Source organism: Punica granatum, chromosome 5 (genome assembly GCF_007655135.1).
Source record: "Punica granatum isolate Tunisia-2019 chromosome 5, ASM765513v2, whole genome shotgun sequence".
Classification (NCBI taxonomy): Eukaryota; Viridiplantae; Streptophyta; class Magnoliopsida; order Myrtales; family Lythraceae; genus Punica; species Punica granatum.
The window spans coordinates 946,042-971,056 of record NC_045131.1 but is presented as its reverse complement, the minus strand read 5'-3'; the positions used below and the strand labels follow the sequence as shown (position 1 = coordinate 971,056).

The window sequence follows — 25,015 nt, the reverse complement described above, 5'->3', positions numbered from 1 at the left end:
AGTGAGGGCTGAGGCTCGGACCTTCGAGCCCCTTGAACCTCAAAGGGTCGAAGGCCTCGTGGTAAGTTCAGGGGTAGAGCCTCTCGAACTTCAGAGGGCCGAGGGCCTCAAGGTAAGCCCAGAAGATAAAGCCCCTCAAAGCGAGCCCGGGCAAGGGGCTGAGGCTCAATCCTCCGGGCACTTCGATCCTCTGACGATCGAGGGCCTCGAGGTGAGCCCAGGAAATCGATCCCATCGACCTCGTCCTCATGAGTTTGGGTACTTGTCGTGTTTTCAGAGCGCTTGAGGTTGTCCCACGTCCGGATTTTGGGGGGCACGTATTGCGTTTGATTAACGTTCATGAATTATTATTGATATTAACTATAACCATTTAGAGGGAGAGGTCATGGGGTTCGACACCCTGAATGACGGGAAGAGGGGTCGTGTCCCCATGTCGTTGGAGGGAATACGAGTCGAACTTGCTAACCTATGAGTTATGGGTCTTGAAGGTGATCCAACGTGCCCTCATTTGATAACTTATCGAGATAATCGGTTTTGGCGTCCTTAGTCGCATAGGGCCCGACTCGATTTGGTCGGGCATTAATAATTGCCATATCAATTATGACCTCATGCTATTATATAAAAAAAAAAGATGACTATATCGCGACGTCCAATTCTTTGCTAAACTTAACGTGCGACTACAAAGTCTTGATCTGTCACTCCGTGGACATTATTATATCATACCTCTTATAACAAAAAAGAAAAAGAAAAAAGACGGGTAAAAACATGTAGTTGCATAATGGCACTGCGGTGCCCGGATGTAGCAATTATAACTTACCCTAAACGGGAAACTAACTGGGGCATTTGTATACTCGAAAGACTTTAAAACGAACAATTATTATATGCAATAGAAAGGGGGAGGAAGAATCATGCAGCCGAAGTTGAATCTCGACCTCCGGCAGAGAATGGAAAATGAGATGCAATCCTTTCTGTCCCTCAAGGCACGGCCATCATGTAACATAAGAGACGAGGCAACTTCTACATGCATTATTAACATTTGACTCGACTCCAGAACTTACTTTGTGGAGCAAGTGATGCTCCATCAGGACAGTGCGAACAAAGCGCACACGGGTCAAATTTCGATCGAGCAACAGGTGAACTTCTCTGAGTGACTGAAGATGTTGCATTCACAAGAGCTGTTTATCTTAGAAAGGAAGGAGCAACTGCTTCTTCGCATGACTGTGCCAAACTGCCAACATCTCATCTCTCCACTGTAAATCCAGTCAAAAACTACACCTTCTGCTGGCTGCTCCAACCATTCATCGAGCTGCAGAAGAAGAAAATTGACGGTCAACTATTTGTTATTCAACTTTCCTTCTACTTCCTTCTTATGCTTTTGGTGAGATAAGAGCAAGTAACCATTGTTAATGAATGGAAATTTTGAGGAAAAATAGCATAGAGACACGCTAATTGAAATGGATTGCAATGGCATTGTTACAAAACCGGGTAAGCCCCGCACATCATTTAATTAGCATCAGCTTTTGGTCTCGGAAAGAAACCTCGTGGGGCTTGAACAGAATTCGAGGGACTCAAGAACTGATGCTAATCCAGCATCTGATCTTTCCAAGCCTATCAGCTAACTGTAGTCCCTCTCATAAAGTTGATAAAAATCTATCAACAGAGGACCTAAAAAAGAAAGAAGCCAATAACCAAAGACACCTCAATAATATGTGCCACTATCTACAAGATGTCAAGCATAAATTGGGGAACTCCTGCAGTGTACTACCCGTATTAAATCAGTTGTACGGGAAATTTATCCAGATGCATCACCACATGTCAACAAAGGAAATTTATCCGGATGCATCACCGCATGTCAACAAAGACCAAAGACATCTATTGAAAGCAATAACCTGCAGGATACTGGAGAGCAGAAGAGATGCGGCCGATAGATGGAACAGCCAAGGGATCCCCGGCTCCAGCTCTTGCCGTCGATAGGGCTGCATTCTTCTCAACACAGCAATGGCTTATGGCCCGTTGGATCCATTAGGACCCAAAGACTGACAGGACTACCTGTGCAGGGAGATTAATGCCACTGGGGAGTTCCAATACCTAGCACAGTTGGAGATACTTTGACTAATACACAAAATAAAAGTTGGTGAAAAGACGGCATTTGTTTGCTGCTGCCAATGGAAAAATGCTGGCCATATTAGCCTTAAGCAGAGAGCAGTATATATGGTTTCTCCTTCACATCTTCGGGAATTAAATTCTTCGAATTTTTTTTTTCTCGCTTTTTTCTCAATGAATCCTCTGCTTCTTTTCTTTCAGAACACAATCTATCCAGGCGTTGGATTTCTAATATGATATGGGATACTGCAGAAGACAAACGGGCATCAATGACATGGAGGAGGACTGAATATTGAACACCAAGGGAAGATTCTTATTAATGAATACTGGGGGAAGAATCCTCGAAGGCTTCCCTGCAGCCATGGTAACGAATCTGAATATGCATGAACTCAACACGGCCATAAACGTAAAGAAAGAGATTTCCAGGATATAGTTCAGTAACACATAAGTTGGCCCAAAATGGGAGAAAAGAAACTTAACAAGGAATTATTCCGGCCAATAAATTGGAACAATAGATGGCAGATTCGTGTACAATTCCAAAGAATAAATCGTCACTCATATGGTGTGATTACAGTGGCTTGATAAAAACAAGGATGTATTTACACCAAGTACACTCCATCTGCATCTCGACAGAAGTATTCACTGAGAAGGGATGTGCTTGAACGTAATCTTATCATCTGTAGCAAAGCTCGAAAACCGATCAACTTCTTCCACAGAGCAAATCACAGTAAGTTTTTTGAGAGAGGTCAGTTCAGCTAAGTCACTCTCTTCGCACTTTGATGAACTGAAGTTTTTCAGGGTCCGAAGCTTCTTCAGGTGGTACAATCTCAGCTTTTCCTTGTCATCAGTGGTGGTGAAATGTCGAGGGAGGTAAAGACGTTTCAGCCGTTTCATTTCCTGCAGGACATCGGGGACGATGATTGCTGGAGATGTGGGGGTACATCTCACCCGTAGATCCAAGGTCTTGACACTCTTGAGGTTGCGCAATGACTGGGGTAGGCATTCGACTTGAGTGTTCTTAAAGCTGAGGTACCTTAATTGGAAAAGATCTCCTATTGATCCTGGAAGGGACCCCTCCACTGACTCTAACCCTTCAACCATTAGGACCCTCAGATGCTTGCATTTCTCGAACAATTTGCCCATCTGCTTCCAGTTCCTTCCTTCACACCGTTTCTCTTCGAACAAGAAAAGAGTTCGCAGGTCAAGAGCACTCTTTGCCTTCAGTATGTTTCCGAGACAGGAGTCTCGTTTAGCATCTCTGCCTAGAAGCACAGATAGCCTCTGGATTTTGCTGCAATCTTTCAATCCCGAAGAAGCAATTGCCTTTACTGGATCCTTGCTGCTCTGTAGGTCGAGAACAAGCAAGAGCTCCTCCTCGCGTGCCTTTAAGATGCATAATTCTCGGATGAAATTATTAAGGCGGTAACTCTTGATCCGTTTGGTCGGCTTATCCTCTTCTACCAGAACGATACCCGAGTCGACCAGAGGTTTTAGTTCTAAAGTTGAATCGAATTTATCCTTGACAAGCAGCTTTTTGCGAGGCAAGTAGAACTTTTCTGCAGTCCACAAGTTGAAGAGCTGTTTTCCAGTGATTTCGGCTCCTTGAGGAAAGAGGCCAAGGTAGAGCACGAAGGGCTTTAGCTTAGAGTCCAGCTCATCGTAGCATTGATCTAGCACCACCTTGCATAACGCCCGGCCTTCATCCAAATGCCTCAGGGTTTGGCCAAAGTTCTTCCGGATATCCTCCCAATCAGTTAGGGTGCTTCTCCTAGATAGAATGCCACCGATAGTGGAGATAGCTAAGGGTAATCCTCCACAGAGCTTGAGCAATTTTCTTGCTGAATCCTCCATGTCCGCGTCCAGGCCTGAACAACAACAATTCGAAACAGCAAATTAGACCTCTTGATGCATCTTTTTGTCTTTTTCCGTAATCAAAGATGAAACTATGCTCATATCACATAAGAAGTCCATTTTTTTAGGCCACCCTTCCTTGGATGTTTAGAACTGAAGTCCCGCAAACAACACAAGTCAAATCACACAAAAAATTCATGCCCTAGAGTTGATTTGGCAACGCTAAATGTGGTAAAAGACCAGGAACATTAATTCTAGCACTGAGAGTTCAGGAAGCATGATATTGCCTTCTGTCAGAGATCACGTACGGTACTCCACACGCAAAAATTCTTAGAATTCAATCACCAGTAATATAATATATAAGTCTCCCGCAGCAATATGTATACTCATGCACGGAAAACTCAAAAGCACATGTAAGTACAAACTTCTTGCTAGCTTGGATTATTGGGTTACCTTCCGTTTCGGGACGGTTGATTATCCGCATCAGGAGGTCGAAGCTATCCTCCTCGGACAAGAAACGGAGCCAGTGATCGTACAGCCTAGTTGAGTCTATGTGCAGGGATAATGTCCTATTCCGGGTGGTTACCAGCAACCTACTCGGTCCTTCACGCAAAGAGAATGCATGGCTTATCCGTTCCCAGTCTGCTTGACTTCGGAGATCATCCAGAACCACGAGGCACTTCCTGTTTAGCTGGACCTTGCGCAGCCTATCGATTATAACCGTCTCCTCCATCTTGAGGACTTCCTCGGCTGTCAGGTCCGGGGAGACACTGCACAAAATCTCTGCAGCTAAGTCTCTGGTGGTCGTTCCGTGGGACATGCAGACCCAGGCAAATCCTTGAAAGCCAGAGCGTACTTGAGGGTGAGAGAGGACTCTCTTGGCCAGAGTGGTCTTTCCGAGCCCAGCTATCCCAAAGATAGAAACCACATGACTGGACGTGGAGGATGGCATCTCCAGGAGCGCGTGCACGATCTCTTCCACGCTGTCTTCTCTCCCGATACAAACGTTCGGAAGAATATCAGGGAACGATGGAGGTGGACTGGAGGATGATGGAAGACTGGGGGATGATGGAGGTGGCACGCTACACGCTTGAGCAGCTTCAGCGAGCATGGGGTGAATTTCTGCGATTCGGTTCGCGACCTCATGCAGCATCTTCAGCCTGAGCAACGGATTCCTCAAGCTTCTTCTGACCTTGTAAGTATCGATAATGTCTTCGCAGTCGTAGAGAACGCGCATAGCTTTGGAGACCACATGTTTGTTCTGTCCGTCCTGTATCGCTTGCGACAGGCAGCTGCAGAGGTCCTCAAATTGTTTCGTGAGGGCAGCGACCTGACCCTTAACCTCGAAAAGAGGTATCACCTCTGCAGTAAGCAGATATTGGAGAAGTATCTTCGATGCAGATAGGACAGGGGCGATAGACGTGACTATCATTGTGGGAGGTGGCTGGATCGATGGATTCGCGGGATATGATTGTGTTTGCGTTGAGCTTCGTGTTGTTTTCAGCAATTAATCTCGATCGCTTGACTCTAGAGAGAGGCGATGGAACAATAAGTAGTTATCAAATCAATCTTTGATCAATTCACCCACTCAGATCGATTGTTGAAGTTTATTAAGTGTGAGAGAGAGCAGAGGAGGTTGAGGTCAGTATATATAGAAATAACACCAGCTTGAATGGAATTAAACAATCGGACCGTTGGCCGTTGGTCTTCAAAATAGGAAATTGCCTTATTTATTTATTAAGGCGGATGGAAAAAAATCTTTCCTTTTCTCCTTCTAATCTTTCTTTTGGAGGGAAGTTTCCGTTTCAGTTTCGGTTGTTTGTTTCCTAATTAATTGATTATTTAATCTTTCACGAGATGAATCACATAAAAAAAGTATATTCTTTCCTAATTTAATTTATACCTGGACTGATTATTACCTTCCTAATTTAATCAATTCCTACCTGGAATTTTACTTTCCTAATTTAACCGTTACATATAATATTATTCATGTGGCTAAAGCGCCCAACGCACTGCACCTTGATTATTACTTTTGTCTGGATATTTCGGGACAAGGAAAGTCAACCCAACTGCCTTCATTCTCCCATTTGTAATATAGATTAAATTGATTTATTTATAAATTAAAAACTCTCATGCATTCGCAAATTAATTATTAAGGAGAAAATCATAATTGCATATATTTGAAGTGTTAGGAAGATATATTAATTCATCGTAATCGGATTTTAACGATGATAATGAAATCATGAGCGACCATAATATGTTTTCTACACGCCCGCTCATATATATATATATATATATATATATATATATATATGGAGCTTTTCTATATATAATGTAAGGTCTCTCGCAGAGCCTCACTACAAAGTTCTCTGCATCACAGCAACTAATTGATTTCATCATCCTTCACGTGCCAGAATCAATAGACATGTAGTAGATAGTGACTAGTGTTTTGTCGATAACATGATTTAGCTCGGTAATGCGATAACTTCCTCGTCACTGCAGGGAAAAATCAAAATAAATAAGTTTCTTCACTGGTTCATGTCAAATATATGAATCTAGCTTGATTATAACAAACCCAGTGGAAGGGAATTAGTCAACGAATCTGAGTTGATGTAGTTTTCTTCTTGCTTAACGCCTCGAGGAACTTGTCAGTTAGAAGCTGGGGCTGAGCAGTCACATGGACTCCATCAGCTTCCAAGGGCAGGACATGGGGGTCGACGTTCTCCACATTTGGGACGTTCAATGACAACTGTGCCTCTTGGATCAATCCAGTAAAGTATCACGACCTGTATATTGCCAATAAGCAAAATGACATGGACGGAATTCGAATGTAGTATAGCGGAGGAGTAATATGATGGAGAAGAAGGAATGTTCTGTTCGTACCTGGATAATCAGGAGCTCCGGCAACTTGAGATCGGCTCGGATGTCTTGGAAGGACTTGGTCAGGTCCTCCTTGTATTTGTGTGCTTTGTCTATGTTATCCGAATCTGCTCCGCCCTGCCACCACAGGAGCGCTTCGATCTTGCCGCCGTTCTTCACTGCTGCCTCAGCTCTCGCCGTCATGTTTCCGTACACGTCCCGCCCCCGCTGCCACCTGCTTATGCTGCTCCCATTCAGCGCACATGGGACGAGCTCAATAGTTCCGTACTTCGGGTTTTGTTCCAGGATCCTCTTGGAAAATGGCATCGCAGGCCCGATTCGCGTAACGGGTTGTCCCATGTATATGCCCGATTGGATCGGCTCTTTTGGCCTTGACCCAGTTCATGTCCCCGTCGAGCCGCATGACTGAATCGTGTGGTTTGAACTCCTCAGGTACAATTCCATTCCATACTACGCGATGGCCAGCCACAGCCCACCATGTTGCTCTGCCCAGCCAAAAGGAAGATGTGTTCGGGCTGAGAGGTCGGTGCGCCAGCTGACAATGGATAGTGCATTGGCTAGGAGGAAACGAGATGAGTAAAAGGGTCGACATCCCGAATGAGCCTATGGGAAGATGATCGATGAAAGAAAGAGGTTTTGTTCTGATTCTGCCTTAGCATTTGGCAATGCATTCGGCTATTCTTACAATAAATTATTTACTATTTTCCTACATTTTCAGCTTTAACTTATTATTTCCATTTTTCTACTTTTCTCAACAAAACGAAGCTAGTTTCAGTTCCATGTTAGTTAGCCAAGCAAACCCTCTTCCGGTCAAAAGAAAAACCGAGCAAACCCTTTCGGGTAGAAATTATGAGAAAAAAAAAATCAAGTCGGGAATCGTATGAAACAGAGTTTGGAGTTATATAACACGGGACCAAGAAGATACATTAAAAAAAATGCTCACGCTGGACTCAAAATACAAGAATCGATCGGGATATTTTTTAAAATATAAGTTTCAAAACAAGTCACGGTACACTTGATCATCAATTGATGAGAAACAGCCAGTCAGACGATCACTTGCATCTCGTTCCTGCATCATCGTACGCGAAACAAGTCATACATGGGAACCCATCTCCTTGTCTGGGGAAATTCCCATTGTTTTACAACCTTAAGAATTGCATGGAGACAGACTGTTGGACCACTGGGATATTAGATGACCTAACTCCGATTTTCTTGGTAATCAACTTGTCTTTATGGCTGTCAGCGGATGAAGAGATTGAGTTGATTCTGATAGGAGATTGGACATATCAGTTTAACCGTACCGAACTACGGCAGCAGATGATGAGAAATGCTTAGCAGCAGAGATCATTTTTGCCTCTGCCTCCGTGGGCTTGTCGCCTCCTCTCGAGCTCTCCTCTTTACTGCTTCTGATGGGCACATAGAAGCAAGAAAAGAAGGTCGCGAACCAGTTTATGCTCTTACCACCCTCACTCATTTTTCTCTTGAATCTCTTTGTACTGCTCCAGGTCAAAGGAAGCACAGCCAGAAACTCTCACCCCTCTGTGTTTTTCTCGATTTGCCCTTTTTATGGCTCATCTTTACTTGGCACCGAAGTACTCGAAACATAACAGATATTATTTTATGCCGCGTGCGAATTGACAAAAGCAAGCTCTTGGAAAGTCTTACTAACGGTACTTCGAATATTTGAATATTCTTTACTCCCGTCAAGCTGTTGAAAAGTCTTTCTCTGTTAGTAGCCTCCCTGAGTAGTATTCTTCAACATAGTCTCATAGGAGCATTGATATGATAATCTGCTTGCATCACAAAGATAATCGTCTTTTATGTAAAGGAGGTTTGGTCAAACTTTGTTGTTGCTTAAGCCCCAAGGCATTAAATAATTAATTTGTTTTACAGAATAATCACTCGTTGAATTTGGGTTGCAGTCAGATTGTGACATTAAAGATAAATATATAACCAAAATATGTAGTAAAGCATAATCAAATTCACACTAGAAAAGGAAGAAAGTAACAAGAAAGATCATATACAGGTTTTGTACAAAAGTACTGAACATCTTGAAGGCTGAAGTCAAAGTATGTTAGTTCTATCCCAAAATTGCTCCAATGCCAAAACGAAAAGGGAAAAAGAAAAAATTGTGGTTAGCCAGCAAAGTTATAATTATAGCTCATGTACACGGCTCGATTTAGCCTCCTAGTATCATCTTTCTCCACCCTCGAGTTCTTCCTGGTCCTCTAATTGGGTTTCCTCCTTACTCGCCTCACCCCCACTCTCATGATTTCCACCAGCATTCCCGAAAAACAATCCCGAAGAAGACGACGAGGGGTCGTCTTCCTCAAGATCGTCCTCACTTTCCTTTTCTTTCGGGACTGTACCTGAACCAGTATTCATCCAAGAAGGACATCGGTGCACAGCTCCCACGACAGCCTTAAGTTGTGGGTCTTGTAGGTCATGTGTTGTGCAGGAACACTCAGGGACCGGGTGGGAGAGGAAAGAAAAGGACTTCAATTTCATCGACCCTCCTGATAGTCCGTCGAGTAGACCCTTCCTCATGAGTCGGCGTATTGATTTCACCCACGTGATATTTGCTTGATATAGGTGATCCCGGGTCTGTTCCAAGAGCTCGGCGACTTCTTTCCTGCATTAGGCATGAAGAGATTTCAGTCTAAGTTCTACACAAAGATTCTAGTTCTCCTTTTTTCTAGCGTGAAAAATGTGTGTAAGTTCCTTTTTCCTGAAAATAATTTTAGAAAACAAACGCAAACTTTCATGCTTCCATCATGAACAATTACCTGTCTGGTTGGTAAGTTCTTGATGTAGCTGACTGGTAGAGCCTGTGTCCTATCACCAAGCTAGCAAAATTCGGGTGACCCTTCCCATCGCGATCAAACCCAGGAATAAAAACATCAGCCTCCAAGCAGATTATATAATCGATTGCTTCCCACAGCAATTTATGGGCATTCATCCTCAACTCCATCACGGTGCTCTCTGGCTCATTATCACTCTCAGCGACCCAACCCCACCACCCTTCGATGTTGTATGGGTATTTAGGCCTCGCTGGGGGTGGTGGAAGGGGCCGGGGTCGTGGGCCTGCGAGCTTCCATTCTTCACGCTTGGATTTGAAGTCGATGACCGGAAGCTTCTTAGGATGGTTGTTGACGAGATTAGTCTCGTGGCCATAAAGTCTACTCATCTCCCAGCTTGTGCTCAGGAAAGTCCTATCAATAACATTCTCGAACATGGCATGGAGGGGAATTAGAGCCCTTTGGCCCCCAAAAACTTCACCACCAGAGACATATATAATAGTGTCCCATGGGTACCCGTAAGCACGAAGAAGGATTCCAATCTGTAAAGGCAAATAAATAAATAAGAGTTTCATTTGATTTGACTCAATAAATGCCCTTCAAAGGTTTGCTCGACTTGATCAAACTTATAAGGCCTTACCTCTTCAGGCATAAGAGGACATGAGCCTTTGAGGCGTCGTGCCGCTGAATCCACAGAAAGCTTCCCTTTAATAATCCCCCGCTTTATCATCCATGACCTCTTGTGTTGAATAAGTTCGTTATGTACATCCTTCAAGTAAGTGGAGTCAAGAAATCATAAAATGGAGAAAATTCGGTAAAAGGGCTGTTCCTGGTTTAGGTAACTAAAAATATAAAATAATTTTCCAGGAATGGGGGGAAAAACACGGGGAGAACATATTCAACATGTCTAATAGGTGCAGAGAATGCATCTTTCCCCTCAATATTATTGGCTTGTCAATAAGGGAAAATATGGAAACTGAAGCATGTCTCTAACCAAAAATTTCCATAGGAATGTGGCATAGACTGTCAATACAATGGGTCTACCTGGAACAGCTCAGCACAGCCATAATAGGCCAAGGCATCTCGAGTCATCCCAGGATCATACGCTATAAATGGCCTTCCAGGAGACCTCAGCCTAAAATTGCATATAAAACGAATAAGAAAACGCCCTAAAATTGAATAAAGTTTAAAATAATTTGTATCTACAGACCTTTGCAAAATCTTGGTTGCAAGTTCCTGAACCTCTCCTCTAAATCGAAGAGCGTGAAAAGCGACCCTACACCTTAGCCTCTGGTACTCCTCAAATTGGGATGGGAGAATAGCCTGTCCAAGATTCCAACAACCATTAACCTCAAGAAAGCAATATGAATGGAAATTCTTATGTAATCAAGTTTGATAAATTGAAAACTGGGACAAGGTAATGTTATACCTGCAAGCAACCACCATTGGAGATGACTAGCTCAACAACTGAATGCTTGCTAAGCACAGGGAGAACATGGTGGAGATAAAAGTAAGGGGAGGCCTGGTAAGGTACCCTAAAAAGAGGGATCTTCTTTTTCCTCCTTGCACCTTTGAGATTTTTTGGAAGGGTTTTAATAACATGAACATCCCTAGCTAATGCAGAAATAAATTGTTCCTCATTGTAGAGGTAGGAGAAACTCTTAAACTCCGAACTGCATGAAAGAGCCACCACATAGATTGAATAAGATCATTAGTAAGCCAGAGCTTATGATGTCAGAATCCTAGTATTTGAACATGAAAGCAGCAGACCTGATTCCTTTGCTGCTTGTAGTTGATTGGATCTCAGGAACCACTAGAGTCGCATTAAGAAGGCGAGAAACCACAACCACATCGCTTACCTGAGATACTAAAAGGGTATCAACCCGTTGATTTAAAGGTATAAGATGATAAATCAGGACTGAGAATTTCAATATAGAATGCCCACCGAGTTTCTGATCTCATGGAAACCGCCTTGTATCCTCACAAAGATGAACCCAGTGGTCTTCGAACTGGGATCTGTGACAGTTCCAATGAATTAACAAATAATCCGCCCAATAACTTCAGCAGAAATCCACAGAATAAGGTTAGTTTGCAGAACTTCCTAAAGCATAAATCAGAACAAAGGAGGGAAAAAAAAAATCTCGATGGAAAAATCTATCATGTGGAACCCACAATAGTCATTGGAAGCAGATTAAAAAACTGATTCAACATAAATTGGCCGAAATTAAAAGGCTTCCTACACGAATCATCTCAAACTGCTGCATACAGTTCTAAAGTATCAAATTGAGAGATCACAAACAAATTTCAATTTCGCAATGCCTTACCGACCTGCATAATATCCTCTAGGGTTGGCGTGTGGATGCAAGGGATCTAGACGCCTCATGGGGCTCCATAGCCTTCTGTGCAAGGGACTCTGCACATCAAAGAAAAGCCTTAAGCAGGTGAATACTGAGGAACCACGGCAGACAATGGTTTTCACATGAAAACGGCCGGTGTTAAATTGGAAACGAAAGTAGGCATAACTATTGCTTCAGAAATGAAAGTGAGATCCGAAATAGACCAAGAAACATAGAAGCAAGACAATGTAGGACAAACATAAAACCCAATAACTACTTCACATCCCCGATTTGTCTTTACAAGATTCAAACAAAACCCAGGAATGCCTTAGACTAAGCAACAAATCAATGTACCAAAAGTACATCTTGATCAGTAACACGAAGAGCTCACGAACTCAGAGGAAACAGGACACTGAAAATCACCCACTAACAGAACCAAGAAGAACCAATTTTAAGGAAGCTGCTCAATTGCGTGAAGAAGAGCAACGGTGAACAGCAACGCTAGACTAGAGTGGTACAGGCAAAAGGTGAGATCTATACGGAGTAACTGAAGGGCCGCAAACAAACAAGAACCAATGAGAGGGTGTCTTCTGCAAAGTGAGGGGGATATTGTTAAAGAAGCAAATCTGGGGAGTAGAAAGTTTACAGTTTTGGGGACATCCACAGCGGTTTCGAAGATGGGTCGCCAGGAGAAGATGGTGATGGAGGCTTGGTACTCGGAGAAGCCCTGCTCGGTGAATCTGGCGAGGAAGAAGTGGACAGAGATGGAGAGGGACGATAGGATGAGCCCCACTAGCCCAACCCATTTCAACTTTGACTTCATTACTGCCTTGCCTTCTCCTTTCATCTCACTCCCCTTCACCTCTCTCTCTCTTCTCTCTCTCTCAATCCCTCCCTCCTTCCCCTTCTCTCTCTTTCTGGGTAAGTCCAAATACTCTCTCCTTCTTACTCTCTCTGTACCTACGTCGAGAAAGGTCGGAGCTTGAAGGAGCAGAGGAAGGGAGAGAGCGCAGAGAGGGGGGATGGAGGAGGAGGAGGAGGTGAGGAGAAAGGCGAGAGTCAAGAAGGAAAGGGAAGGAAAGGAAGGAAGACAGTGGAGTGAGCGACGAAGTGAAATTGACACGTGTGACAGCATGTCGTGTTCAGTCCATGCGGTGCAGTTGAGTTGGAAATCTCGGACATGCTCCCTCCTCCGCCCGATTCTCTCTTACGGGATAAGAAAATTGTAGAGTAAATTACTCTCGCAATTATAAAAATTACAAATATTTTTGGTTGGTTTAAGTTTTATTAGTGACAGGAAAAATCAATCTGGTGAACTCTGTCCTTCCAGATTTCATCTATTCCTCGATCCACGCAAAGCCTAATAAAGCTATTGCATTTCTAGACACCGGTGATGTCCAAACTACTATGAATCTGGAGATTCTTTCCAAAGAGTGTTGGAAGCATTTCAATACCGCCACCAACGATGTGTTCTCGACCCATCTCATAAGCAGGCCGATCAAAATTCAGTTTTTTTTTCTGGATGTTCTCTCATTACAAAGATGCTAGGATCAACCTTGTCTAAGAAGGACATAGTGATTGGCTGGGATATCATTACCCAGATGGCCAAGCTTAGAATGACGGCTGAAAGAGTCTGATTTAAGTAATACTTTCAATTGTACATGCAAAACCCGCGATTCTTCATGGCCCAACAAATCGAGATTGAACATCTGGTCGAAGGCCTTAAGCAAAATCTTGTGCAGACTATCACCAAGAATTCTTCAAAAAGTGTCATCATCCATTGTGGAAAAATGAACAGTTCTCTATTAGACTGTCTTTCAAGAAGAACAAGGAACCAAGGCCAACCATTATGGTATGAGCCTCGAGTATCAACAACTTGCCTCCTCCAGATGTGCAGGCCTCTTGCAACAAGATCTCATCGAGCCCTCCAGTTCACCATGGGCATGTGAGACATTTTACGTCAACAAAAAATCGAAGCAAATTCAAGACAAGCAGAGGCTGGTTAATAACTACCAACCCCTCAACCATTTCCTCCAAGATGATAAGTTCTCACGACCCAACAAGCAAGCTCTATTCACTAGCCTATCCTAGGCAAGGTGTTCTTGAAGTTTGACGAGAGAGTTGGTTTTTGACAACTCAAAATTCATCCTGAAATAGCAGATAGTATTGTCGAATATAATGAGTGGGTCTGTCCTATGTTTGTCGTCTTCAATCTTTTGAGGCTCACGTGTCCTCCATTATAATGAACAACACCACCACAATTGACATTGCATATGGGTTTGAAGCTTTCTGTAAACTCAAGAGATATCTTTTCTATTATTGCCTCTTTTTTCTCTCAATAAATCAACGATTTTTTTTGCATTGAGAAAGACATTTGAGTCACTGATTCGTTAATAATAGCATAATTTCAAGATTAAGTTGCAAAGACAGCAATCTAAAAAGAGGCATTTGAAGGTATTATTGTTAATCACGAAATATACTGCAGTTAATAAACTACACTTCATATGAATAAACTTTATTTATAGAGCAAGAATTCGAAATATATATAGGAAGGATTTTGTATTCAAGGTCACGACACTACTCAAATGATGATTAATCTAGGTTAGTAAATTGGACACAATTCGTGATCTTCAAGAGGGAAAAAGGAAAATAAAAATAAAAATGGATGTTATTGTTGGTGATGAAGTTCAGTAGATTGCATGGGGCCTTGCTTTGTGAAAGTGAGAAACAGATGGGCAGAGCCAACTATTTCTTCGGTGATTTAAGCTAACCTTCAACAATTACAATGAGAAGTCCTATTTTTGGGGTGGGCAGAAGTAAATGAGAAGTAAATGCAATTTGGGTCAGACACAGGATGGATTTATTACCTGAGTTGATTTTGTTGATGGAGAAATTCAATAAAGAAGAAAGACAGACCCCCAGTTGGATTCTCTCTCTCTTGATGGAAGCTTTGAAAGCTGTTTTTTTTTTTTGTCCCAACCCACATAGCTAATGCCTAATGTCAGACACAAAATAGCTCAATGGCCACTACCCTCTCCTAGGACATTGCTTATTTCGGCATTTTTTCCCCCTATCTATCTGTGGGTCGATGCGTTTCAACTCGCAAGTTTTCTCAGTATAGATAATAATATCATAGCCAAAATATTTCAAAAAAAAATATTACATGCACGCTGTCAAGTTCGTACTCCTCACTCTAAAACACTTATAATGAAACAAGACCAGAGCGATATCGCTCAAAAGATTTTTGAGTAATACGTAATTAAAAAGGGCGTTTATTATAAGACTGACTGTGGATATTTTCTTTTTACTGTAAATGCGCAAGTCGATTTTATTTTATTCATGAGCATGATTTGAATTTGATACAGTTTTATTATTATTATTATTATTTTGTTATAGGAGTGATTGTGACCCAAGTATTCCATTCCGAGTAGGCAAAGGCAAGTATATCAGAAATGAAAATGAATTTGAGATCGGTGGAATAAGTGTTTAATTGTCTTCTCTTGGTATATAATAATGTTTCGTGCCTTTGGGATCATATGACGAGAGGTACCAACATGTTAGTGTTAGATCATGCATGCATTGGATTATTTTACTCCTCAATTTCAGATCGCGGCTCCTATAATATATATTTTTTAATTTGCCCTTAATTTAGAAATAGCCAAGAAGGCATCTTTATTTTATTCTTTGCCAAAAATTCCCAATGGTTAGTAATGCTCCTCGAGTAATCCAACTTGTGGCTATTAGTGGAAGTAATAGGAAATATAAATATCGACAACTGTATATATTATTTCAATGTTGAATAAAGAATTATGTTTATATATTTACAGAAATGGAATAATAAAAACTGGAGCTGCCTTCCAGAGAAAATGTGGCCAAAGCACGTGAATATAAAATTTCTCGAATGGCGCCTTCTTATCCACTTGCCTGGCTAGGCGACTTGTCTTCACTTTTCATGCATTTCACTGATTTAATAATCACATTATTATTACTATGATAAATAAAATAATTATAAATAATAATTTTCCCGTTTCGAGGAATTTTATGTAAAAATAAAAAGAAAAGAAAATCTTGTGAAAAATGAAAATAGGTTGTATCCTGTTTGCTCCTCTCAGCGGACAAATCAAGGCTTCACCGGCGCTATCGGCCCAAAAATTACCAGACTACTACAGAAGAAAGGCCCATAACTTATGGGCCAGTACTTGGGCCCACTGAACCAAACAACGGGCAATCTTCCTCTGTATAATAATATCGAATGATGATCGGTTACAAAGAAATTAAATGTGAGAGAAGCAAGCGTACGTAACAACGACAAGTGAATTTTCATGTGAATAAAGTGTCCCTCCTTATGGAAAACCCACTCTTGATTAACTGTGATGATTGAGAGATATTGAAGGAGATGTCATCAGAGTCGAGACTTCGATCAATTCTACTTCTGCTCTGCTCGGTTCATACGATATCAGAACATTCAGGCTCGAGTCCAGATCCCCCACTTGCACCGGCATTGTATGTCTTTGGGGACTCACTGTTCGACAGCGGGAACAACAATTTCTTGCCCACCATAGCCCGCTAATTACTTGCCCTATGGCAATAACTTCCCCAAGGGTTCCACCGGCAGGTTCACCAATGGCCGAACTGTCGTAGATTTTATTGGTAGGTACTTTTATATTAGATCCAAGTGCTCAGAGGATAAGTAATAGGTAGGGATGACAGGATTTGAACCCGTGACAATATGGATTAATCCTCCATTTAATTACATGCTTGGAAATGAGAGTCGTCCTCCATCGGTTAGTCTTGCAATGGCTGTTGCCTTATGGCATTAATAATATTGAATGCAGAAGCCTTCATGAGTTATCGACTCTTTCTCTGGTTGGCAGCTGAATTTCTTCGTCTTCCATACCCTCCACCATACATGAGCCCGAGCAGACCAGATGTGATCACGGGCCTGAATTTTGCATCGGGATCTTGCGGCATTCTTCCGGAAACGGGAAGTCCTTATGTAAGCAATTCCTGAATCCGAAAGTGAAACACTCTTTCTACGACTTACAGAAAATGAATTCAACCCCCAGATCCTAATCCATAAGATTTGCATAATAAAGTTCCATGTTTATTTTAGTAATGGGAAATTTTGTATGAAGGGCATATGCTTGAAATTGGAGGACCAGGTGAATCTGTTCGAGAGGACGGCTGTTAACGACTTACCAGAGCACTTCAACGGCTCGAATGATATCTCTGATTACTTGTCCAAGTCAATCTTTGCTCTCACTGTAGGCAGTAACGACTACATCAACAATTACCTCGAGCCTAATCTATTTGATACGAGCCGGAGCTACCCTCCCAATGCTTTCTCCCAGATCCTTATAGGAAATCTCTCCGACCATCTGAGAGTACATCTTCTTATGCATAGCTCTTGATTGAGATCATGAAATTCCGATCTGCACGACCGTTCTTTTTCTAATTAATCTGGTCGCCTGATTACTAAGTTCTTTGATTTGTTTGCGGGCAGAGATTATTTGATCTGGGAGCGAGGAAGTTTGTGGTTTTTGAGATTGGGCCCATTGGGTGCATCCCATCAATCACGAGGAAGTCAAACCATAGCGGGTTATGCGTCGATGAATCAAACAGGCTTGTTTCAATTTTCAATGGCGACCTTCGAGAAATGCTTCGGAACATGACAGTCTATCTCAGGGGCTCAGCCTTTGTTCTTGGAGAAGCAAATTGGCTTGGATATGATGCAATAATACACCCTCCTAAATACGGTCGGTCAAATCATCCGCATGCCAAATGACATATGATTAATCTCGATCAATTAATTATTTGCGTCGCTATCATCCTCATATACATAATCATCCGCATAGCTTTTATGACTTTTAATTACAGGTCTTACGGATTCAACAAATCCCTGTTGCAAGGCTTGGGGAAACGGTACTTCAGGGTGCATCCCATTCCTAAGTTCATGTCGCAATCCGAACGAGCACTTCTTCTGGGATGGATACCATCAGACTGAAACGTTCTACTCGATCATAGCTACCCGGTGTTTCAATGGGACATCTGTTTGTACTCCACTCAATATAAAGGAGCTTGTGCAAATATGATCAAAAAGACAATATATATATATATATATAATGATATGATTTTTTTTTCAATTATAAAGTAGACCTAAAGCCTAGTACAATGAAAAATAAATCTTAAATAACTAATAAATTGGCATAAGTAGTCCCACTAGGTATTAAACCTATAACCTCAAGGTCAACAGTCGAGAATATACGCAACTGAATTACACCCTCTTTAATACATACATGTTACTGAATCCTGTGGGATATATTAATTTTTTTGGGTCCGGACAGAGTATCTAGATTTGAGCCAGACTGCATTAATATGAAATTTAACTACATTGTACGGCAAAGGTAAAATTAAGCAATTGTTGTTGATTAATCTGCCATACGGGTTTTTCCATTATTTATAAAGCAACATAAATTTAAAGAAGGAGAAAAAGGGAAAGGACGCCACAGAGTACTAGCTAATGTACACAAGATCATCACTAATTGCTCCGAACGTCGATATATATCTGACTACAAACAAAATTAGTCATCAGAATTTACTAATGACTGGGATCGATCCTTTACAACGATCCTTTCTGAATAACAAAGTTTACAAAAGGCCAAACTTAGAAAATAAAAGAAAAAACTTTAAAAAGAAGAGGTTTTCTATATGTATATATCGTTACAGGTTAAGAGACTTCACTTCCTATATTATCTTGGGGCAAAATTGTGGAGCCTAAACCTATAGTCATTAGTAATTAAAACCTAATCTAATTAGAGCTGGCTTTTATTACGAGACATTTTTAAAACTAAAACTAAAATTACTAATTGACTTTTTTTTTTTTGTGGGTATTCCTCCGGCGCCTGGAAGCATGCATATATGATCAATTGGAAGGCTCGTGGTTGTTTATTGGGGGCTTACGTCTAGCCTTGGGGGGTCCTCTGCTGTAATCTCTGTGCATGAGATTCACAATCTCTTCGTTCGCAGCTTCAAGACTGTCCAGCCTCTTCTCCCTTGTAGTTCCAGAAGAAGAGGAAGAAGGAGGAGGAGGAGGTTGTTCATCGTCAACGGCAATGGCGCCGGTAGCTGGTATGCTGATTCTAATGCTTGGAGGACGGACCCAGTTTGGTGCTGCTTCTTCTTCTCTCCTGGGGTTTCCCAGTGTTCTTGCACATTTCAATGCTTCTTGCTGCAAAAGAACATATGTTAGTTCGGGTTTTACTTCGTAATTGTCTAGAAGGATGAGCAAGAAGATAGATATTTCGAGTTGTACCTCATCATCGCCCGGTTTCATACTATTTGACAAATCATCAGCATGTATTCCTACATACAACGACAATGTTATGAATTCAGAAAAACCCTAGTTTTCTTGTAAAATTAAGTAACCTCAAAAAAATTAGATGGGTGTTGTGAACTCATATAGCTATATATATGCTGGGCACCTGAAGTCCTTGAACTCCCTCCGTTTAGGTTTTCATCCACCATCATTTTCCGCCCTACAGCACCCATTTTGCTTGTGCCAGCAGCAGCAAAATCTCCAATGGTTTCCTGTTCATCGATCAGATAATATATCTAACATATTATAATTTGGATGTGCATATATGTCATATGATACACAACTTATATGATATTATATGGACATGAAAACCTTGTGAAATAACAAGTCTAGCTACCTTTTGAGAGGGCACCGCAACTTCGGCATTTGCGGTCTGCGCTGTAATATCTGCATCTTGAGTGAAACCCCAGCCTAGAAAGTGCAATTAACTTATGTGTTATTCGAGTTATATATATCTAAACTCAAAAAAACCCTCATGATTGATTCATGAGCTAATTATTGAATACATTGCTTATCTTAAAACTCTTCCACCAGATATTAACAATGGTTTATGAATTAGACGTAGATGGGTAGTGATCTCTATTATGACAAGACGAAAATATATTTAGTAATTAATGAATATCGCCTCAGACAGAAGAAAATCACTTATGGTGAATCAGTGATGTTATTTGAAGGCATTTGGCTATAGAAATATATACCCACTAACAAATAGATCAAGAAGTCCTAATTACTCCTGGATGTAGAACCTGCAACAGATTATTGACGACATACCTGTACGAGCTTCGGCCAGTGGATCCCTTATGCAGTTCATGAAAAGGAGAAGCCCTAGGAACAAGCTCGTGAACCCTATCTCCGTCATCATTATATTGAATGAACCCAGTGATCACCAGTGATCAGTTCCCTTCTACTATATATGAAGTGGTAGTAGCTAGCTGGCGATAGTTATGATTTGTTTCAGTATCAGAAAGAGAGGGGAAACTAGTTGAAGGGCATCTTGTGGGTTTTATAGAGAAGGGAGAGAGCACAAAGTTAAGCCCGACTCAAGTCAAAAAAGCATACCACGACACATCTGCAACATTTTTTTTAATGAAAAAAATATTATTTCTCTGAATATTTGCAGGGTTTTGGAGCACTCAAAATTGCCAGGACAATTCAATAAAGTATGGCTAAAATAGAGGAAATTAATTAGGGAAAAACAGTTCATTTCCTTGATATAAAAAGTTTGAATTTCGGACTGGCAAGCGATCGAGGTTGTGTGTCTACTTTGTACTTCTGTGCTTATTATTAAGATCTTGAAATAATCTATATACGTGGCACATTACAAATGAGATAATATTATATATATTGGTTTTTTTCTTCATGAAATCCGATATGAAGTTGAAAATTACGTGCAATCAAGGCGAACGAGCTACGTACTTGTTCTTCCCCACAAGAGCCTGGAACATTTATTCATCAAGAACTCTGAAAGATTCAAATAATATTAACTCAGTTTCCTATATAGTCATCTTTCTATTGCATGCAATTTTTTTCCCAAATAGAAAGGGTACATACACGTACAATTAGCAAAGAAAGAATTAATTTGTTGTCATGGGACAGTTCAGAGCCAACTGTTTGCGGTTTTACACCCTGCAAGTGCACATGCTGTACAAGTAGTAAAATAATGTGTGGAGATCTTTCCCACAAAGACTCGAACTAAAAACCTCACTAGCGTTCGAAAAGCCAATCGAAAATTGGTTTTTAAGAAGTAAAATTTAAAAGCAAGAAATAGCACGACAAAAGTTCAATCAATGGAGAAGACCTAGGATTATTATTTCTCCCGATACTTCGCTAGACTACCAAATAGTCTTTATCGTTAATTTATCAATAACCCGTTTACTAACCTCAATCGCCCTAATATTTCTTAAGTATCTTCCGAGTAGCTTAGAAAAATATCTAACTTAACTAATCCTTGTATTCCTATAGGAATTGTAATTAAGTTATTGGCTACCTAAGGGGTGTGAGTATCGAAACCTCAAGATCGAACTTAGGCTATTGTATCTCAATTCTAAACCTAAAATCTCTCTACCAAGTTCGATTAGGTTAACCCATCAATACAACAGTTTGCCAGACAATTGTAAGCATTAAACTCAATATAGGATAAATAAACGGAATTCTCAATGCATAAATTCAAAAAAATATAAAAAATCTAGCTACACATTGAGTTCCATCATATCCTTAGAACGATAAAATTAGCTCATTATAGTAACAATAAAACCAAAAGAGTTCATCCTAAGCATGATTCTAAGAGAAAGGTAAAGAGGAATCGATGAAAAGAACAAACTCCTGCCAGGTCTCGATCGCGATCCTCTCTCAGAGCTCGAAGAAGTCATGTCCAAAAGGTATCCAAGAGTCCTCAGCCATCTCTCCCTTCGTGTCCTCCTCTGAACGTCAAAAGACTCTCTTCCTATTCCAAGAATTTCTCTCAACCCCTATAATCTTGTTTCCTAATTAAGATCCATAATTTCGACTCTTAAATCTCTAAAGATATCTCACAAAAATAGTCACTAATACTACCAATAATCTCTCTCCTAATTTCCTTCCTCCCATAGTCTTGGGACCCACACAAAATATCGGAAGAAAGAGCTAATGGCCGAGTGGGCTGAGTTGGGGCAGCCTAGGCCTTCGATTTCGCAGCCTGAGCGCTCTCGGTTCAGTAAAACAGTTTTGCGCGTCGAACTTCGATCAACCATATCTTCCTCATCCAGATTCCAAATCGCAAACCGTTTGAATCACTACACTCTTAACTCGATGAGCTTTCTATCCATAGGCAATTTGCACCTCAAAGCTTGAGTTAAACCTATCCAAAAAATTCCGAGAACTTAGAGGCTGCAAATGATCGATCAAGTAGCTCCAATTCGTATAAAAACAAAGCAAAACTAATCAAAACAACTAAAACCTATAAAATAAAAGCTAATAAACGAAAAGTAGACGAAAAGCTTACTCAAGTTAACCTAAACTCGATAAACTGGCTTCAATTAAACTCGTGAAAAGGTACGGATAACTCTTTTTTTATAGAGTTAACACCTACCCAACTAGTAACATAATTAAAGATATGAGATATAACAGTATACAACTAATTATTTTGATAGATGAAAATATAATACGAGTCAAATTCAAAGGAATAATTGTATCGGTCCAGTCAAAGATTTGGGAATGGAGTTCTTGCAGGACGTGTAATGCCAAATGTGTGTGTAAGCAAGTTTGAAGATTGGGTGGTCCTACCCAGCAAAAAAAAGAAAAAAAAGATTGGGTGATCCTGCGAATCATTGCTTCCTTGGATACCGTAACTAAAATTGCATGCCTGTTGAAAGAAAGAATGGTGTAAAGCAATTGTGCAAACTTTCGCTTCTTTACTAAAATGTTGTAAATTCGATTTTTGCGATGGAACTCTCGTGTTCTGTTTTATTAGTTATTTGGATTTTTGTTGCATTGTATTAAACTTATGGGCCATACTTATAATTGAAAAGGAAAATGCACCTTTATTGTAATTATTTAAAAAAAGAAAAGATTATGTTAACAACGAATATAGAGCAGCAGAATCTCTGTCTGCAAATTGCAATATATAGTCAAACAACAAATTGACAACCAAGTAATAATCATATAAATTAAGTACTTCTTGATTAATTAGTCAATTGTTAATTAAGCAACACCTTGGATTGCTACTGAGAGAAGATCATGAGTTGGCATGACCATCAAATTAAGAGCTCTTTTACAACTCTCTCTCTCTGTCTTTATTATTTATTTATTTATTTTTGCATAGAATTGCTAAAGAAAAAGTATCGAAACTCTTCCCAAAGAAGACCAGATGAAGAATAAATTGACTAGAGGGATTATCTACAGATTAATTGGGGGTGGGGGGAAGGTGGGTTTTTAGGAACACGAGGGCGGGAGGTCCGAGCCGAGGCTAGTGGGTTGGCCCATTGAAGTTTGCGTGGGCGGTAAAAATTCACTAATCAAGTCGGTTAATCAATTACTTTTGTTTGCCATAAATCAATTAACTTTTAGTGTCACGCTTTATTTGATTTATTTAGTGTAATCCATAAATGGATTAAAAGTTAAAATTAACTCACCGACATGGGGATGGATGCGTGATTTCGACTTTATTGGGTGAGGTGCTTAACGGGACGAATAGAAAGATATTTTTTTTTTGGTTAATAACAAAAAAAAAAGTATAAACTTTTTACATTTTAATAATTTTAGCACAAAATTTTTTTTCTTAACCTAAAAATGCACAATTTCGATTTGATAACAATTCTAGTATGAAATCAATTTTTTTGTTAAGTTGAACGGAATCGAGGCCACAGAAGGTGTTGGTGACCCCAATCGGGGAAGGGTCCCAACGACCCCAATCAGGGGTGATGGGCGGGGTGGTGGCTTCACCTGCCAGAATCGAAAAAATCCTCAATTTGAGAATTCTCCCGATTTCAGAGGGTGGGACCTCGATTCCGGCCACCACCCCTCTGTTTAGGGTCGCAGACGCTCTCCCCCCAATTGGGGTTGTCAGTACCCTATATTGCCTCGATTCTGTCAAAATTAATAGAAAATTTGACGCCGTGCTAGAATTATTATCAAGTTGAAAGTTTGTGCATTTTTAGGTTAATGAAAAAAGTTCGTGCATTTTTAGGTTAATGAAAAAAGTTCGTGCTAGAATTGTTAAAATATGAATGTTTGTGCTTTTTTGTTATTAATTAGGATAACGAATATAAGAAATTTTATCAAAATTTAAAAAATAATATATAAATTTTCATAGAACGTCAAAACTTTAGAAGAGGCAATTGCCCTCTCTCGGTCCATCTCCGACAACGATAACAATCATTCAAATCAAGATATCATTTGAGGAAATAGGCTTGGAGCAATGGCACAAATCACCAACTGGAGATCATGACGTCCCGTGATTGTTCCTTATAAGCGATATTTCTTTTTATCTAGCTTTCGCTCTTATATTAGACCATAAATATTCCTTATAACCCAAAAAGTATATATATACATATGTATGTCATTCTTTGTCATATCGTATTCTAGAAGTGAATACTAGTCTTGCCCAAGTTTTTAAATATATTTTACTTTATTCAATTTCTACTGAAATATATTTTCAAAATAAATATATTATAATTAGAGCAAATTTTTTTGATAAATTCGTCCTCCTGTAATTTTAACAAAAAAATTTAAGATTGTATCCTTATTTTAAGGTCAAGTAATTAATTATGAAAATACAATTATGGCAAAAAAAAAATTTAAAATTTTTTTACCAAGTAATTTTTTAAGAGTAACAATATTTTCAATAGAAAATCAAATGTGCTTGGATAACTAAACCAATTATTATTATTTTAAATTAATATCAAGATATATATATATAGATAAACATAATAAATATTTCTAAAATATGTCTACGTTATAATAGTTCTTGTAGATATATTATTTCTAAAAGATCACAATCAATATTCAAAAGACCTTTTTATATAAGTGAATTTGAAATTGAAAAATTATAATTTTTTTAAAAAAATTTCTAGAATGGACTGCAAAGGAATAATTAAATAAATTGTGATATAAACAAACTTCTTCATTTTTATAGGACTGAGCATACAATTACGAGTTCTTTCAAATATTTCGAGCCACCAACTGCAAGTTCTTTC

The 25,015-nt window shown here is 40.1% G+C and overlaps 5 protein-coding genes across 5 annotated transcripts; 1 reads left to right on the top strand and 4 right to left on the bottom strand.

Moving 5' to 3' along the window:
- Positions 1 to 2,597: 2,597 nt before the first annotated feature.
- LOC116207779 (probable disease resistance protein RF9) lies at positions 2,598 to 5,489 on the bottom strand. Its single transcript, XM_031540874.1, has 2 exons — positions 4,408 to 5,489; positions 2,598 to 3,998 (listed from the first exon to the last, which is right to left on the bottom strand). The coding sequence occupies exons 1-2, from the start codon at positions 5,384 to 5,386 to the stop codon at positions 2,743 to 2,745; spliced, it is 2,235 nt and encodes a 744-aa protein (XP_031396734.1). The 5' UTR covers positions 5,387 to 5,489; the 3' UTR covers positions 2,598 to 2,742.
- A 671-nt stretch (positions 5,490 to 6,160) lies between these two features.
- Positions 6,161 to 8,378, bottom strand: LOC116207340 (probable carbohydrate esterase At4g34215). Its single transcript, XM_031540250.1, has 2 exons — positions 6,838 to 8,378; positions 6,161 to 6,740 (listed from the first exon to the last, which is right to left on the bottom strand). Exons 1-2 carry the CDS (start codon positions 7,171 to 7,173, stop codon positions 6,642 to 6,644), a joined length of 435 nt encoding a protein of 144 aa, XP_031396110.1. The 5' UTR covers positions 7,174 to 8,378; the 3' UTR covers positions 6,161 to 6,641.
- Positions 8,379 to 8,795: 417 nt separating this feature from the next.
- Positions 8,796 to 13,056, bottom strand: LOC116208700 (O-fucosyltransferase 27). Its single transcript, XM_031542246.1, has 10 exons — positions 12,615 to 13,056; positions 11,961 to 12,045; positions 11,578 to 11,648; positions 11,403 to 11,491; positions 11,062 to 11,305; positions 10,843 to 10,955; positions 10,677 to 10,767; positions 10,273 to 10,401; positions 9,621 to 10,174; positions 8,796 to 9,466 (listed from the first exon to the last, which is right to left on the bottom strand). The coding sequence occupies exons 1-10, from the start codon at positions 12,813 to 12,815 to the stop codon at positions 9,028 to 9,030; spliced, it is 2,016 nt and encodes a 671-aa protein (XP_031398106.1). The 5' UTR covers positions 12,816 to 13,056; the 3' UTR covers positions 8,796 to 9,027.
- A 3,270-nt stretch (positions 13,057 to 16,326) lies between these two features.
- Positions 16,327 to 18,124, top strand: LOC116208876 (GDSL esterase/lipase 7-like). The gene is given in 6 exon segments (XM_031542445.1): positions 16,327 to 16,531; positions 16,533 to 16,618; positions 16,843 to 16,964; positions 17,104 to 17,352; positions 17,472 to 17,724; positions 17,846 to 18,124. Coding segments are annotated over 6 exon segments (1,092 nt in total). The 5' UTR covers positions 16,327 to 16,364; the 3' UTR covers positions 18,061 to 18,124.
- A 355-nt stretch (positions 18,125 to 18,479) lies between these two features.
- Positions 18,480 to 20,308, bottom strand: LOC116208882. Its single transcript, XM_031542449.1, has 5 exons — positions 20,115 to 20,308; positions 19,681 to 19,754; positions 19,450 to 19,555; positions 19,281 to 19,330; positions 18,480 to 19,196 (listed from the first exon to the last, which is right to left on the bottom strand). The coding sequence occupies exons 1-5, from the start codon at positions 20,203 to 20,205 to the stop codon at positions 18,891 to 18,893; spliced, it is 627 nt and encodes a 208-aa protein (XP_031398309.1). The 5' UTR covers positions 20,206 to 20,308; the 3' UTR covers positions 18,480 to 18,890.
- Positions 20,309 to 25,015: the final 4,707 nt, after the last annotated feature.

Coding starts and splice junctions, on each gene's coding strand:
- LOC116207779 (XM_031540874.1), bottom strand. CDS start 5,386: ATGATAGTCACGTCTATCGCCCCTGTCCTATCTGCATCGAAGATACTT. Junction 3,999..4,407: donor CAACCGTCCCGAAACGGAAG/GTAACCCAATAA, acceptor ATCAAGAGGTCT/AATTTGCTGTTTCGAATTGT.
- LOC116207340 (XM_031540250.1), bottom strand. CDS start 7,173: ATGGGACAACCCGTTACGCGAATCGGGCCTGCGATGCCATTTTCCAAG. Junction 6,741..6,837: donor CGGAGCTCCTGATTATCCAG/GTACGAACAGAA, acceptor GGCAATATACAG/GTCGTGATACTTTACTGGAT.
- LOC116208700 (XM_031542246.1), bottom strand. CDS start 12,815: ATGAAAGGAGAAGGCAAGGCAGTAATGAAGTCAAAGTTGAAATGGGTT. Junction 12,046..12,614: donor CTGTGGATGTCCCCAAAACT/GTAAACTTTCTA, acceptor TTTGATGTGCAG/AGTCCCTTGCACAGAAGGCT. Junction 9,467..9,620: donor AGAACTTACCAACCAGACAG/GTAATTGTTCAT, acceptor TGCCTAATGCAG/GAAAGAAGTCGCCGAGCTCT.
- LOC116208882 (XM_031542449.1), bottom strand. CDS start 20,205: ATGATGACGGAGATAGGGTTCACGAGCTTGTTCCTAGGGCTTCTCCTT. Junction 19,755..20,114: donor ACTGGCCGAAGCTCGTACAG/GTATGTCGTCAA, acceptor TGCACTTTCTAG/GCTGGGGTTTCACTCAAGAT. Junction 19,556..19,680: donor TTGCGGTGCCCTCTCAAAAG/GTAGCTAGACTT, acceptor ATCGATGAACAG/GAAACCATTGGAGATTTTGC.